The sequence below is a fragment of the Neofelis nebulosa genome, chromosome 14 (genome assembly GCF_028018385.1).
Source record: "Neofelis nebulosa isolate mNeoNeb1 chromosome 14, mNeoNeb1.pri, whole genome shotgun sequence".
Taxonomy (NCBI): domain Eukaryota; kingdom Metazoa; phylum Chordata; class Mammalia; order Carnivora; family Felidae; genus Neofelis; species Neofelis nebulosa.
In genome coordinates, this window is record NC_080795.1 from 11,547,696 (window position 1) to 11,565,336 (window position 17,641).

General features: G+C 41.4%; 1 protein-coding gene across 1 annotated transcript in view; it reads right to left on the reverse strand.

Moving 5' to 3' along the window:
- CA8 (carbonic anhydrase 8) overlaps positions 1 to 17,641 on the reverse strand; it is a 90,232-nt gene that overhangs the window by 12,737 nt on the left and 59,854 nt on the right. Inside the window, exon 8 of the mRNA XM_058699655.1 lies at positions 8,740 to 8,909. Coding sequence (XP_058555638.1) covers positions 8,775 to 8,909 — 135 coding nt within the window. The 3' untranslated portion in view covers positions 8,740 to 8,774. The remainder of the gene's footprint in view (positions 1 to 8,739; positions 8,910 to 17,641) is intronic.

Sequence of the window (17,641 nt, forward strand, 5' to 3'; positions counted from 1 at the left end):
TTATTTCCTATGGAAATATTTCAGGTACAGGAATGTGCCATAAATGACTAATTTAGATGATTAATAACATTGTTATTCTTATTTACAATCTTTTATTCCTCATTACAGTGATTTTATTGCTGGGACCCACTAAATATAATCATTCGTTAAAGAAAAGATACCATTAGAGAATCATTAGTTGTACCAAAATCAGAACGAACATTCACATCTGTGAAAAACTAGATGAGTTTCTCTGCAGCATAAAAGCTACAGGAATTCTCACATGCTGCAAACAGAAGAAAAACATAAATCTTGGAATCTAATCAGTTACATTAATAAAACATATTTATGGTAAACCGTAAAAATATTACTATCAAAATGGCATTCCAAATTCAGTTAATACTTTACAGAGAGACTATTTCATGAGGTTTTTTTTTTTTCATTTTTGCATTACAGAAGAGTAAAACAAAGTCTGAAATGGGTATTCTCCAACAACAAAGGTTGGTTTGCTTGTTTCTAGATACAGGGAGCAACCATCTGAAATAATTGAGTTGAAGACCTCTTCAGGTAGACGACTAGATTAAGTAACTTTTTAAGGTCCAATTCAACACCATGCTTCCAAGATGTCCTAAAAAGATTTACTGCAGACAAGCCCTAAAGACCTTTATGAGTTTCTAACCACTGAAAGTACAACGAGAATTCAAAATTTTTGAAGGGAACTAAAAAAGCACTGTAATGGAAAAGAGAAGCCATCCAAAACCAATGTGGTTTTCTTGCCTTAACAATAAATTTGAGAATGTGTTAGCTACCTAGTGGCAAATTTCAAGAAATTTGGAGAAACCCCCACATTATCTAACAAACATATGTGTATTTCTTCCCAAGATATTGGGTATTGTCTAGATCATTTTAGCTTTGTATATTATGAAAACAAGTTTTATTTGGAATGTTTACTTAATTAAAACTGAAGTATCTCCCCAAATAAGGCAAACCTATATTCATATACACACACCCCTAAGGTCTATGCCATTAAAAAAAACAACTTTTTATGGCACATTTTTATTAAAAATATTTTAAAATATATTGTCTCTCACCCTTTTGAGCATCATGTCAATATCTATCTTTCTCTTACGTGGTTTCTTCTCTAACTTATCCTTTTCCCTTCTTTGGGAGATGGCTTCTGTCCCTAATATAGAGGTCTGAGGTAGGTTTCTCCATGCTATCATGCCATAATTCTTCCCTCATCCTCCTGCCATTTCATTGTCATGCTGAGATTTCAGATTCCCTAGGTTTTGCTATATGTAAGCAATTTGCTATATACAATCATCAGGACCGTGACTATTACATAACGAAATGAAACTATTAAAAAGAGGACTTCAGTCATTCTGTCCTGTTTCCATATCCCCTTGATAACTGTCAACACCTAGTAACGTATCACTAGATCTAATTCAGATAAGTTTCCCAAGGCACATTTTCAAAAGACTGCACCTTAATAATAGATGCCAATAATAGAACCTTTCATTATGGATGGCGAGAACAAACTACAATACCACCCAACTCCAATGGCAGATGATGCCAATTTGTCACAGCATTCCCTCCCCCTAGGCTCACAAGTGGATTCAGTCTCCTTTTCAACCAATCACAGCGGACACAGAAGTTTGAGGGCTCCACATTACCCAGGTCTTTGATCTTTACAAATCTTCCTTTAATAATCCTATGCAGAAGAGAGCGGAACGCTCTTGTGATGGTCTAGGTAAGGGATGAGGCTAACCTCACGGGGTGTGATGTTGGGAAAGGGGACACAGAGATAGATTTGGGAGCGATCAGAAGGCAAATCTGCGGAACTGGATGATAAATTGGAAATGTGAGATGAGGTGAGGAAGAGAGGCATCAGGTATAACAGGTTTCTAAGAAAACTGGAAGAGAGCCAGGTCTTCGGAGAAAGATCATAAATTCACTCTTGTGTATAGTGAGGTTAAGATGTCTTTGACATATCCGAAAGAAAAGTCTAACAGACAGCTGGGCAGTCAATTCTGGATTCAATTCAATTCTAGAACTTAATAGAGAGACCTGGTCTTGGACTATAAATGCATGGGTCATCTGCATTGGGTGGCCACAGAAACTGCAGGTCTAGGTAAGAGCATGCGTCACAGGCTGGACTGTGAGGACTCCCAACAGTAAGCGGCCTCCCTGAAGGTCCATTCGAGGGCTGAGCTTTCATGCTTCCCTCGTTCTGGGATGATTGCTTTCCTAAGTCTCTGTAAACTTCACCATGAAAAAGAAAAACCCAAGAGAATGGACAGCAGATAAAGGAGGAGAAAACTGAAATGAGAGCCTCCTTAAAAATACTGTTTTCTTAAGAAGTCTCAAAGTGGGAAAATGGAGTCAAAAAATTGATTTGGGGAAATTACCAAAAACGAGCACCCATGATGTAAAAGGCATAATAGAACGTGTTTAGATAAGGTAACCTGGTCTCAGTAATTTTTCACTGGAAAATATATTCTCTAGATTTAAAATCATGAACCCCACCATCCTTAAGGTATCAGGATATAAGAATGTTCAACATACAAGTTGGCCCACGATTGCCAAATATTCTCTTATCTTTCTCCCAAACCCAATCTTGTTTTAAATCATGGGGAGCGGGGGAGATAAAAACTAAATCATTCCCCAATTGTTATCCACAATAAATAAATAAATAAATAAAACATTTCTAAAACATAAAAAGAAGAAAAGGATAAATACGGAAGCAGGGATTATTTTCCTTGTTGAGTAATCTTGAAGAAATGCTGCTATAGCTTTGATGTTTTTCATTCTTGGGTTAATAACAATTTTTATATCACATAATCAAAACACAATAGATAGGTTGAGCACCCTTGATATTTTGGCCTTTTCCTGAAATTATTTTGAAATCCTTTAGGAAATCCATTCCATTTTCAAGAAATTCTATATGATATAGTAAATAGAAAACAGCTATATCCATCGAGTTTTTCATTTCTCACCCTAATGCTGTGCATCAAGTTAAATTATTAGAGTGAGGAAAAGTCCAAGTTCTATTGACTGAAAATATGGCTTTGAGCTTTCCATTTGTCCTAGAAGGATAATAGCTTTTACCTACTTGGTCATTCAGAGTTGACACTCTCCCTTCCCCACATAGCCCCTCCTTTCCTATAATGCCTTATCCTTTTCCAACCTGTAACTCCTGTTAGGTTATAAAAGAGAACTGATATGAAACTGATGCTTGTGATAGCATTATTAAAGCTAAAAAGACAACATTATTAGTTGAAAAAGTATATGTGGGGAAGAGCTCAACACAGTTCAGGATAGCTTCAAAGACCCAGAAAGAAAAATGAGGGCAAGTCTGACAAAGGGATCATTCAAAGTCATTTGGTTAATAACCCCTCTTTTTTCTTCTTTTTTGTTCTACTTTTTTCCCTAACTTAATTGGAAGCATACTTATATTTTTCCCCATTTCAAGGGTGGGGGATAGGAAACTACTTAAAGAGACTTGTGGCACTGGTTTTACAGAAAATAAACATTATAATTAAGTACAGCTACTGTAAACGTGTGCAGCTTAACAATATTTGAGTCACTGGGAAATAAGCAAGTCTTTGAACAGCCAGAAAAGCTTTAAACAACGGGCTAATGCTTTGTGAAACAAACAGGCAAATAATCATCTCATCAGAACATAAGTACCAGTATAGAGATACCAAGAACAAAAGTATACTGTCTTTCTCCTGTCTTTGCACAGCTTTTACGAACCGTATACTATTTTGTACACATGTGTTGTATGGATATTTTATACCAATGTTATTGTGAATGACTATAAAGCATTGACGATTTTCTTCTCTCTCTTTTTTTGCAATGGCTTTTAAACTTTGTAGCTATCTAACTGCATAACTTATAAAGAAATACTTATTTTGTATTTTTACCTTGTATAGATTTTTATATATGTATCAAATGAACAAATGCCAAATAAAAAGAGAATGGAAAAAAAAAAAAGTAAACTGGACCTAAACTTTGGTCTTGTCTTTTGTTTGTTATTACACAGATATGGTTCTCATACAGAGAACTCAATGGGTAATGGATCATTTCATGTCCACTGGCTCCCAGAAACCTGAACTAGCACTGCAAAACTAAAGAATTTCCAGCACCTGGATGAGTTATAACCTAGTTCTTTAAACAAGTATAAAACCATAGTTCATACTTCTTAAATGGTAATATAAAAAGTCACAGATTATTCATGGAATAATAAGTCTTGGTTATCAAAGCCCTCCAGATGTCTAGCCATGTCATGCAAAAAAAAAAAAAAAAAAAAGTCATTCTAAGTCCAAAAACTAAAGTTATTTTAGTAAGACATAGCTAAAATAAATCTGAATTATTTTAAACATTTTTTAGAGAACTACCAGAATTTTTTTTTTCCTTTTCAGTTCCAAGAGCTTAAATGAAACATTCATGCATTAAATTCAAAGTCTGACTGTCAAATCATTCCACTTTAATAAAAATTTGAATTACCGCCCTTAGGGCATTATTAAATATCAAATAAAAAGCACACATCCATAAGTTTGATTTCCCAATATAATTTTATGTAGAACTATGACTAGATTTGTATTACACATTTCAAGATAAAAGGGTCAAAAATATATTCATAGAAGGATGAAGTCAGAACTAGAGTTGCCTTTGAAAGAATTTCTACACCATTCTAAGGAATCTGGGGGAAAGTGACACCCTTTAAGTAATCTTGGCCACAAAGATGAGGACACAAATCCACCCTCCTTTTAAAATGCCTAGGTCATAATTGATTTAAAGCCTTGAAAACTTATTCTTTACCTTCCTATCATATAAGGAATACAAAGTATCTGAAACACACATAATCTCGTCAACAACATTTTGGTCTGCGTGCCATGTGTGGGGGAGACAGAAAAGAGCGACGGTTATTTAGATCTTTACAGAAAGGCAACCCTGGCCTAGGACTAGATATGGATCAAAAATTCAAGGTAATAATCTGATTTCATTTATAGTTACTGATATTCACAGAGTACACTAAAACCTAGACTGGAGAAATCAATAAATTCACGTTCACCCAGCCTCACTGCACCTCCTGCCCACCCCTCCTACTGTGTTGCTCCTGTGAACCCACCGTCCCTCCCTTCTCTCTGCTCCAATCTCCCACCTTCCCTCCTGCTCTCACGCCTCCTGGCTGCAGCCCCATTCTTCCTTAAATAACAAAGGCAAGTCAGGGAAACTCGAAAGCTACAACTCGCCACCTCCTTCTCCCTTCCTATTATAGCCCAGAAAGTGTCCACTCTCGTAACAAAGCAGTATCCACATTTGCTTAGGATTTCATCCCTTTCCGTTTTCAGTAGTCTCTGCACCCAACGTGGCGCTTGCACTCAAGGCCCCCAGATCAAGAGTCGCATGCTCTTCCAACTGAGCCAGCCAGGCACCCCAGATTTCTTCCCCTTTCAACTCCTCAGGGACCTCACAGCTAGGATCAGCCCCTCTGAGACATGCCATTTTCATCGCCTCCCATCTCCTGGCTCATCACCCCAACATACAGACAGCTGCTAGTATTGTGTGTGTGTGTGTGTGTGTGTGTTTAAGAAGGAAGTGTCCCTCAATCCCTTCCCCTACTGCTGCGGGGGGGGGGGGGGGTCCACTCTTCTCCCAGCCCAGCTCAACAAGAATCACAAGACACCTCCCCCTCCTCCCTTCCCACTCAACTCCGGCCTGCCTGCGCAACACACATCCCTCCCTCAGCACGCCACCCCCCACCGCCAGTGTGGGGATGCTCTCTGACCTCTGCCGTGCAAGGGGTAAGAAGAAGGGCTCTGCCGGTCAGGCTGTCCAGGTCCAATTTCCAGCTCTGCCACTCAGGGACTGCATTATTTTAGCCAGTGATCTAATTTCTCTGTGCTTCAGGAACGTATTTATAAGGCCGCCTGTTAAATTTTAGGAGCACTTAATGAGATGATCCCATGTAGCATCAGAACATTATACACATACACATACATATACATATACATAATCTCCATGCCAGTGACGACCATACTCAGTTCAGACCTCCTTTCTGATCTCCACTCTCGAAACTCTAGTACCGGCACGAGGGGTCCACTACTGTGACTGACAGACCATCTCTCATTCAACGAGCTCCAACTCCACTGTCTTTCCAGCCCAGAGTCTGCTCTGGCTTTCCTGCCATCATTCAATGGCACTTCATCCACACAAGTTTCTAAAGCCCCCAATTCCCAGAAGCTATCTTTGGCTATTTCCATCTCCTTCCACCATCATCCAATTGATCAACTGAGTATCACTTGCAATGTTTATTTAATACACTTTGACTTTTCCGCATCTCCACTGCTCCTATTCTAGTAGCCAAGATTCTGTGTCTTTCACCTCGGCTACCCGGCAGACTTCTAAAATATCTCCCTCCCCCTCCCCCTTAGCCCACTATGATCCGATCTGTTCATTCCCCAGCTACTGTGATCTATTGAAAACACACATGAGGTCCAGCCACTCCCCTGAGTAAAAGTCTTCATGGGTTCTCAGCACATCAACAGCAAAATAAAGATGCCTTCATGTGGCAGCCAGAGGCTTCAGGGCCTCCGAGATAAGAGCTTTGCCCCTTTGATTCCTACACACCAGATGTACAGGGTCTCCCCTTGTACCTCAACGCATCAAATTCTCACCTCCTCCACAGGGAGCAGCCCCTCAGGGCCTTTGCAAGAGATATTCCCTCTATCTGAAATCTCCTTCACTGCATTTTCTTCTTCTTCTTCTCATTCGTGGATTCATTATAAGCTGTAACTGTATGTTTTTGAAGTATTTGTTTTTCCTCTGTCAGGCTCCCCACATGAGATTCTAAGTTTCATGAGAACAGAGACAGGTTCTTCTGACCTTTGGATACCCAGAACCCTCACATAGTAGGTGCTCGATAAAGATTTTTGAGCAAATGTATTTTAATTCTTTAGTTCCTCCATTGTAAGACTTAGCTTAAAGCACTCTTGGGTTTTTCTCCCTTGTTTCCACATATGGATTACTCTAAGTCCCCACTCGTTCCTACGAAAGCAACTTTGCCTGGTTGGCCCTCACCATCTCCAAAATCAGAAGGGGACGAACTGTACTGGCTAAGCAATGGAGAGTCAGTGAATGACTGGAATGTGGCTGGCCGATACACACTATGTGTAGTTCTAAAGAATTTCCAGGGGCACCTGGGTGGCCCTGTTGATTAAACATCCTATTCTTGATTTTGGCCCAGGTCATGATCTCACAGTTCAGGTCGTGAGTTCAAGCCCCGTATCGGGCTCTGTGCTAACAGCACGGGGCCTGCTTGAGATTCTCTCTCTCCCTCTTTCTCTGCCCCTACCCTACTCACAAGCACTCTCTCTCTCTCTCTCTCGCTCTCAAACATTTTTAGAAAAGAAAGAATTTCTAATTTGCCAATAGATATTCAAGACACAAAGTATTGTATGTCATGATGGATTCAAGGTATAATGGAGATGCTTCAACTCTTTAAAACCTTGAATCTAACAGAGAAAAAATAAGAAATACACACATAGCTAACTGGAAGAAAGAATGTGAACTGAGAGGCACAATTTAAGGGAGAAGCAGAGAATTTGTGCTGAGAACAGTATTTGAGTTGGGCCTGCAGGGGTGGGAAAGAATGTATGAGCAAAGCACATTCACATAAGAAAAAAGACAGTCTGGACAGAACACTAGGAATATGTGGTATATAGAAAGAGGCAAGAAAAACGGATGGGGAAACACGTGGACAAAATGATCACCTTTTAAAATTCCAACGTCCACTGTCTAGCTTGTGAGACCGTGAGCTTCTCGAGGCTAGAGATTTCTACTGACCTGGGACTCCCACACACCGTTCCACCCGCACAGTATGTGAGCTCACACTCTCCACGGTCCATTGAACAAAGTCCAAGCTCTGACCCGTCTGCCTACGTTAGCTCCGACAGATGCTTTCCTCTTGTGGGAAGCAGTGGTTGGCCAGCTCAGGGAACTGACCTCTGTACACACTCAGGCAATTCACAAGGTAAAGAAATAATCCAGCATATATACAGCCATTTATGTATATTTGAGCTTTCCTGTGTCTGTGACGTTTTATCCTGTTAGCTCTATGGGGATAAGGTATACACATATTGAATTCGGTATGTTAAAATGCATAGATTATGGTTTAGACAATAAAGAAACGTACCATATTCACGTAACTGACAAGTGTTTCTTGATCTATCAAATGAAAGCACTTGCACAGGTCAAGGGTTTCAATGCGTGCCAGATCTGCCCTCCCCTACCCCGATAAATAAGATCGAATCCGCATTAGACAAGGGTCAACTGTGAGGCTCACACACGCCTCCAGTGGCCTCCTTTGTGTTCCTGAGTCATCAGGAGGCGACTGCTGCCGTTTCAAGGCTACAGCATGGCGAGCGCTTAAAAAGGACTTAACCTCTACCTGGAGTAAAGAGGGGCTGCCTCTCTGCCTCGAGGCTCCTTATCCCGTCAAGGTCAATGTTAAAGCAAAACGAAAATTAAAGGCTGCTCTGGTGGGAAAATAGAAGGACGGCAGATTGTGTCTCAACGCTGCGTGAAATTTTTAAAGCCACCTGACTTGTAATTAACAGCGCTTGCGAACGTGTCATCCGTTTCATCAAAATGAAGTGCACTCACACTGCTAAATTATCAGCAGCACCATGAGAATAACTCTGGCATGGCAGCTTCACGGAACTGTGTGCCCTCTTTTCCTTAATCTGCACATACCCAGAGGAAGGCAGTCTCGTTCCTGTTCTCGTTGGCTACTGAAATGCAGCTCTAATGACTCTGTCGCTAAGTGGCTGAGTGGGTCTAAAATTGTCTCCCAAAATCCCGTCACAGCCTTCCACAAGTTCAGCTCCCTTGACGTGTGTCCTCAGCCTTCGAAATTCTTCGATCTGAAAATAAAAACAGAGCAACACAAGCTGATTATTTGCTAGACATTTCATAAATGACTTCAAAGATGCATACATTGTAAGAGTTTTAAAAAATAACATTAAAGTTGATCTTCAGGAAGAGCAAAACCGTCTTAAGTCTTCCAGACCTGAGGAAGGCATCAGACACAAGTGGCACCCAAGCAACAAAGGCCGGAGAAGAGGAGACACCGAAGTCTCCAGACAACCCCAACAGACACAGAAACCTGCTGGACTCATTCATGCGAGAATGATACACACCTCCCCAAGAGCTTGCATGATAAGACAAGGCGAACAAATGAATGAGTGCTCTTAAATGCTTCCCAAGTACAGCTTTCATTAATGGATTCTGGTCCTGCTGTATCCTGATTAGATAGATCCTGATTAGATGCTGGATTTATCAGATGGAGGTTTCCTTTATCACAAGACTCCCTCTGCCACTCTTCCAGCCTTCTGGAGTGCACAGGCCCAGTGAATACCTCCGGCTGTCCAAAACCGTAAGCCCAACTTCCCCCCCTTAGCAATATCGATTTTCAAGTGCATCTCCCTTTCTCAGGTGGCTTCCCCAGATCCCATGGATTCTCATTCCACAGGAAGGAAGAGATCCCCAGTGTCTCAAGGATCAGTGTATCCAACTTGCCAGGTCCCCATCTCCCAAGAACCCACTCGCTGCCGGGACCCGCCAAACACTAGTGAAGCCAGAAGCAAACGTGATGAACATTCACCAGGCTCATTCGCATTCGTCGATTTAGCTACAGGACTCATCACCTGATGTTCTTCTGCTTAAATGTCGCACAGTCACAGGACACGTTCTTTGCCCCTTCCACAAAAGGAGGAACTGAACAATTAAGAACGTTTCCACGTTAGCCAGGTCTGACGAGTCCCAGTCAGCCTGCTCTTCTCCTGGCTTCACTGCCACCTCTTCAGGATTCTCATCACTCAGGGGCGCTTGGGTGGCTCTGCTGGGTAAGCATCTGACTCCTGATTTCAGCTCAGTTCATGATCTCACAGTTTGTGAGTTTGAGCCCCGCAGCAGGCTCTGCACTGACAGTGTGGAAGCTGCTTAGCATTCTCTCTCCCTCTCTCTGCCTCTTCCCTACTCATTCTCATTGTCTCATTCTCTCTCTCTCTCTCTCTCTCTCTCTCTAAAGTAAATACATAAAACTTAAAAAAAAAGTTTTTAAAAAGAAATTCTAATCAACTCAGTATAACCTGTATCCTCCATATTCCCGGATGTGGAACAAATGTGCTTTAAAGAGCATCGATTCGGGGCGCCTGGGTGGCGCAGTCGGTTAAGCGTCCGACTTCAGCCAGGTCACGATCTCGCGGTCCGTGAGTTCGAGCCCCGCGTCAGGCTCTGGGCTGACGGCTCGGAGCCTGGAGCCTGTTTCCGATTCTGTGTCTCCCTCTCTCTCTGCCCCTCCCCCGTTCATGCTCTGTCTCTCTCTGTCCCAAAAATAAAAATAAAAAAAAAAACGTTGAAAAAAAAAAAATCTAAAGAGCATCGATTCACCAAAAGTTCACCAGGAAAACAGGGCTTTGTCTACAAATGTTCTTCATACAGCAGAGCCACAGGATTCTGCCATTTGTGAGCTACAATGAAATGCAGGAGATCAACTGATTCAGGGGTTCTAATAAAAGTCTAGAAACCCTAAGAGATTTTGGAGGGCCCACGAAACCCCTGGATGACATGCAAATGTTTACATGTGCCTTTCCTAAGAAGAGGTTCCCGGACTCCAAAAGAGTTAAGTCTCACAGGATTCTAATATTCCCACCACTCCTATACACGTCGGGAAACGGAGCACAGGGAAGAGTAAGTAGCTTGTTAGATTCGAACCCAAGTTAGAAATCTAAGGGCTTATTTTCTCAGCATTCCAAACGATTTCCCTAAATGGGAGAAGGCTGACCCACCTGCTATTGTCCTGTTGTCTGCTTGTTTAGAACACCTGTGTGCTGTACTTGCACAGCAGTGCCAGTGAGATGAGCAAGTGGCTGTTTAGTCTACACAGTGGTTTTTCACTAGACTTCCTTGGGATCTCAGGCTGAGAATACGGGCGGCACCTATTGCTTACTGCATCTGGAAAACTTCTGGAAGCAAGGCTGCGTGCGAATCCCCTGTCATCATCCGTGGAGTGTGCTCTGACTTCGAGTTTGTCACGGAGCAGAAAGGAACCCAGTCGAGCTTCTTCAAGAAGGCGACTATGGAGGTGAAGGCAGTTGGGTTCTGCATCCAAAACCCCGTTCACCCCCCGGCTCTGACCCCTAAGACCCCAACGACCCGATCAGGTCACCTCTTTAGGCTTCAGTTTCCACGTGTGTATAAGCGATGATGACGGCAGTACTTGCGAGGACGGTCCAAGGAGTGAGATAATTCACGACAATCACTCAGCACACGTCTAGCACGCAGACGTGCTCGGCAGCTACTAGCACAACTTCTTGTGAAGTCAAACCTTTAGCATCCTGAGATAAATATTTAGCTACAACTTGATAGGTAAAAAGCAGACTGGAGGTCAGAAGCCAACTGACTGAGAAAACAGAAAGGGCTCCCTTCTTGCATTCACTTTGATGTGTCAACCCCACGTAAGGGCCGCGTCTAGAATCTTCATACCATGCACCGGGTCACTGAGGAGCGACAGAGACTAGAAACCGTACTGCGTACATATATTTTAGGAAATGCTTCTTTTTGGATTGACCTTGAGGCCTATGTTAAGACTAGGTTAATTTTATATTTACATATTCGGAGCTGACAATAAATCTTTCAAGCCCCAGACCTCAGCCTGAAGCAAATTCAGTGAAAACAGCTTCTTCTCGAACAGATGAGCTGAATCCACAGCGAGCCAGCCTCAAATCACTGCATTCTTGGAGAGAACTATTTCACAAGAAACGTGTTTCTCTGATCATAGGCAACACTTTGAAGACTTCAAACGTCAACAGAGATGGAGGGAAAAACATGTCCTTCTGAAATGCCAATTTTTCTGAAGTAATCGCCCCCCCAAAACCTTTAGTCACTTCAAATGGTTTCAAGACCATACCGGGTTATCTCCCACTGAAAAGACAGACATTGAGAAATGAGCAGAATAATATTTTCAGGATAAAAGTCTGCAATGAAATTCAAATGTCAGGGCAGTACAGAGACTTTCACTGCCACGTGTATCAGTAGGGATGATTTCGTTGATTTTTAATACTACTCTACTTAAACATGGTTGTTTTTAACCAATTTAAGAGAGACAGAGACAGAGAGAGAGAGAGAGGGACAACAGAGACCCAAGCTTCAGGGAGAAATCCTCATTTCCTGAAGGTAGCAGAGTTGAACAGTGACTGGTCTCTGAACTCTACTTAGCCTAAAGCGTTTACTCCAACCTTCAGTGACTCATGAACCAGATTATTCACTCAAAGTTCAGCTTTAAAACTGCATTCTTTAGGAGTGCATTTAAAGTGCTAATTTACATGGCTTCAGGTTTGGCACTAATTGTTTTTAAAAGTTCCCAAGTTTCTATAAATATCCTCTACCAGACTTCTTTTGACTTACATCTCTGTTATCATGTTAAAAGAGAAAAATAACACATAAAAGTCAATGTTCTCGTATTATTTTATCATCAGGTAATGGCAATAAACGAATTCGAGTAATGTAACTCCTTATGGCAGCCATCAAAAGTAAGTCAAAAGCAGGCTGTGCTTAAATACTCCATATACACGTCTATATCCTGGGATTATACGTTATATGTCATTTATAGGATTCTCCAGCTTTCACGTACTCAGACTTGTTTTCGTTTATTTCATTTTCTTCAACCCACTATCTCACTTTTTTCTAAAGCCATTGCTCCCTCTTTTTTACTAACTTCTCATCCATAAACCAACTCATCTGTCTTTGACTCCTTAATCTGATCTAATTTTCCTACGAGCTTAGAGAAGAGAATATCCTCTCCCCAGTAACAATGATGTCAACTTTCCCTTATTCCAATCCTCAGTCCTGGTCTCTGTCACTGTCTTCCCATCTTTGCTTGAAGACGGTTACTGATGAGCTACGCATACACAAACATCATCAAAATTACAGTCCAGACATGTACAGACATTGCTCTGAAGAAGATATACCAATGGCTAACAGACACATGAAAAAATGCCCAACATCACTCATTATCAGGGAAATACAAATCAAAACCACAGTGAGATACCACCTGTCAGATGGCTAAAAATAACAACTCCGGAAACAACAGATGTTGGCGACAATGCAGAGAAAGGGGAACCCTACAGAAAACAGTATGGAGGTTCCTCAAAAAGTTAAGAACAGAACTACCCAGTGACCCAGCAATTGCACTACTAGGTATTTATCCAAAGGATACAAAAATGCTGATTCGAAGGGGCACACGCGCCCCAATGTTCCAATGTTTACAGTAGCACTATCGACAATAGCCAAATCATGGAAAGAGCCCAAATGTCCATCAACTAATAAATAGATGAATGGATAAAGATGTGATATATATATATATATATATATATATACACACACACACATATATATATATATGCAATGGAATATTACTCAGCCATCAAAAGGAATGAAATTTTGCCACCTGCAACAACATGGATGGAACTAGAGTGTATTATGCTCAGCGAAATAAGTAAGTCAGAGGAAGACGAATATCATATGATTTCACTCATATGTGGAATTTTAAGAAACAAAAGAGATGAACACAGGGAAAGGGAAGAAAATAAAATAAGATAAAAACAGAGAGGGAGGCAAACCATAAGAGACTGTTACGTATAAAGAAGAAACTGAGGGCTGCTGGAGGGTGACGGATGGGCTAAATGGGTGATGGGCATTGAGGGGGGCACTTGTTGGGATGAGCACTGGGTGTTATATGGAAGCGACGAATCACTAAATTCTACTCCTGAAACCAATACTACCCTATATGCTATATGGTAACTAACTTGAATATAAATAAATTCTTGGAAGATAATTAATTAAGAAAATGCCAAGCTGATCATGTTATGCAAGGAGTTATAACTGTTTACCTCCTTGACTCTGTTCTAGGTAAGGAACCTCCAAAAGGAAGTATTGTGTCGTTCATTATTCTGTTCTCACTCTTTCTTTTGTAATGAATCTTCAAAAAATATTAGTTGGATGAATAAATGGCTGGTGACTTTAAAAAAAAAAAAAAGAACTATAGTCTAGAGTTCATGACCACCACTATACTATCTGAATTAATTTCATCTATTGAGATTTTTTTTTTTATTGTGACTACCAGAAGTTTTAATCTTACATATGCGGCTCATACTGTGTTTCCACTGGATACTCAATACTTACCTTCGAAACTCCACATTCCGGTGTTAGAGTGCTGTTCTAAATTATACATGGAGGTAAATACAAGTAGACAAAAAATAGGGGTTCTCAAAGTGTGCTTCCTGGAAGAAGTTCCTACCCCAGTCATACTGAATCAGAAACTCTGTGGGGCCCAGCAATCTGTGTTCTTTTGTTTGTTTGTTTGTTTACTCATTTGGGGGGGGGGGGGGGGAGGGACTGAGAGAGGGGGGCAAAGGATTTGAAGTGGGCTCTGTGCTGACAGCAACAAGCCCAGTGTGGGGCTCGAACTCATGAATCGCGAGATCATGACCTGAGCTGAAGTCCAACGCTCAACTGACTGAGCCACCCAGGAGCCCCCCAGCGATCTGTGTTCTAACCAGCCCACAAGTTTGAGAATCATGGATACAGAAGAAAATTTACAACAAATATTCCAAATGATTTGGAAAAAAAAAATCTTGAGAGAGAGAGAGAGAGCGCACACACATGCAAGCACATGAGCAGGGGAGGGGCAGAAGGAGAGAGAAAGAGGACCTTAAGTAGCCTCCACGACTACATGGGGCTCTATCTCACAACCGTGAAATCATAACCTGAGCCAAAGTCAAGAGTCAGATGTTTAACTGGCTGAGCCACTCCGGTGCCCCTGAAATGATTTTCAAACATGACCAGGCCATGGTCCCACAGCAACTTGGTTTTTAGGGTTAACGGCAGCTCAAAACCCATGTGGAGCAAGCACACGGAAAGAGGGGGCCCTGCTCCTGCCGCTGAGTCCCGGATATAGTAACACCCCCTTGGCCACCCAGGACGAGGTGGGCTCCCAGGTCCCACTGGCTAAGCACACATCATGACCTGACCCGGGCTGCTGGGGCTAGGAAGAGTCCCGCTTTCCAACCTCTAAGAAACACGGAATGGGGAAGGATGAAGAGGAAGGAAAATGGAGAAGAAAAGAAAATTAAAAGTGGTTTTCCAAGTTCTAACAAGACAAATATCCACATAGTGAAGAACAATAAGCACATTTATATTCCTTTGCTTCACTGGGATCACGTAACGCTGAAAGAGATAAAAACAAAGACAGGCACATCTAACTGCAGAAAGCAGATAAATTAACAAATAGGAACAGATGAGTAAGAGGAAACAGAAGAGAGAAAAAAGGCAAAGGAGAGTAAAACTTTATCGGTCATCTGCGTGTGTGTGCGTGCACATACTTGTACACATGCCATTATATCAAAATAACCACATTTTATCAACCCTGAGTGTTGTTCACATTTTAATGTCTCTGGAAATCAGGATGTGTCTGAAAATTCTGTTGACAGACTTGATGAAATCTGGTTATTTTTTATTCCATTCTTGGAATCTCATCTCCAAACATAATAATTCAGCTGGAAAAAAATTTTCCTGTAGCATCCTAATGCTTAGACCACTGTTTATTGAAAAGTAATTTAACAGTTATGGATCATAGCAAAATAAAAGAAAATTACACTCATTCAAATCCATCCAATAGCATGCTTTTTCCCCCTAGCATATGCTATGCTAACCAAGAATAATATGAACAAATTCAACCAAGCAGAGGCTCCCAGATCCATACTCTAGAATTCTGAGTACTTAGAAGGGTGAAAATGCTCCAGGATAGGCTTAACTGTCAACTCTCCATCAGCAAACAGAAGATGACTCCTCTTTAAATCCAGCTGCTGTGCATTTCATTAAAAGGTATGATGATTTAGAGCTTTTTCTTTAATGTGGCTAGTGCAGACATTATTGTCCTATGGCAGATGGTTTATTTCAAGATGCCCATTATTTCTATAATAATACCCAGCAGCTTAATTTACATGTTAACCTTGGCATCTAAAAGTAAACATTTCTTCCTCAATACAGTTTTATATTTCTCAATATAGTCAGCTATGCAAAGACTCTATCTACTATTTGCTGTTCCTTTTGTTATTTTATATACAATCCCTCCCCTTTTCTCTGTTCTTCTTTAAGGGCAATAATGATACGAGAGGTCTCAATTTTGCTTGGTCTAAATTTTAGAACTACATCTCTCCCTCTAGTTCCTCTCATTTTTATTGCCCTCTCTAGACCTTTTCCATTTTTGCTCTGCTTTCTCTGAAATTCTAAGAGCAGCAACAGTGAAACATTCAAGTCAACCGACAGACTAATTTGTATCTTCCCAAAATTAGGATTTTTTCCAAAATCACTCTAAAATGCATTCTAATATGTGTATGTGTGCATTTTAAATATAATTTTTGTCAAATTGGTTTCCATAGAACACCCAGTACTCATCCCAACAGATGCCCTCCACCCTGCCCATCACCCACTTTCCCCTCGTCCCCACCCCCCCCCCCCCCCGCCCCGTCAACCCTCTGTCTGTTCTCAGTATCCAAGAGTCTCTTACAGTTTGCCTCCCTCCCTCTCTGTAACTTTGTTTTTCCCCTTCCCCTCCCCCACGGTCTCCTGTTAAGTTTCTCAAGATCCACATATGAGTGAAAACATATGGTATCTGTCTTTCTCTGCCTGACTCATTTCACTTAGCATAATACCCTCCAGTTTCATCCATGTTGCTGCAAATGGCCAGATTTCATTCTTTCTCACTGCCAAGTAGTATTCCGTTGTATATATAAACCACATTAAAATGCATTCAAATATGTGTATGTGTGCATTTTAACACTGCTGCCCTCTGAACAGATGCTAGCATGGAGCTTTGTGCAAATAGTACCTAAATCTTTTCTTAAAAAGCTACAGCTACCTGGGAAGTCATCTGTTTTCAAGAGGAGTTGGGATCATTCCTTCCAATACACATGCCTTTGGTTTTGGCTCCCAGAGAGGAAGATACGGCTTTTCCCAACAATCGAGGAACAGGTGGGTTAGGGTTAGAGTATGTCACTGACCCTACTCAGAGGGACAACAGAAAGCAAGGTCCCCTTTGAAGCCAGCCAGACACAAAGGCCCAGTGCTCTGTCTCTGAATCTTAGCATCGCACGCTAGTCAACAGGGGAGTAAAACACTATTGCTCAGATTTACAGAACATTGGTTGACATTCACAATGTAGTTCAACATTCACATCCCCGTGCGTTAACATGCTAGCAAGGGAATCCTTAATGGAGTTCTGAGAGGGATGGAGAATGTTCTCTTTTCTGGCTCACCAAGGTTAATCCTAACTTCCAATAAATAGAAATGTGTTGTGGTGTTAAAGTTTTATTTTTCACTGTAAGGTTTGATCTATCGTTAGAAAAGTACCCTAAACAAAGCGATGCTGAACAACTAGGACCGCAGACTCAGATTCTTCCACGTCATATTCACATCTGAGACCTCTCCTCGTGGCTAAATACAACTAATACTTTGCTGAGACCTCTCTTCGTGGCTAAATACAACTAATACTTTTCAGCCGTTCATTTAATGTGTGTGCAGCATCGGATACTTC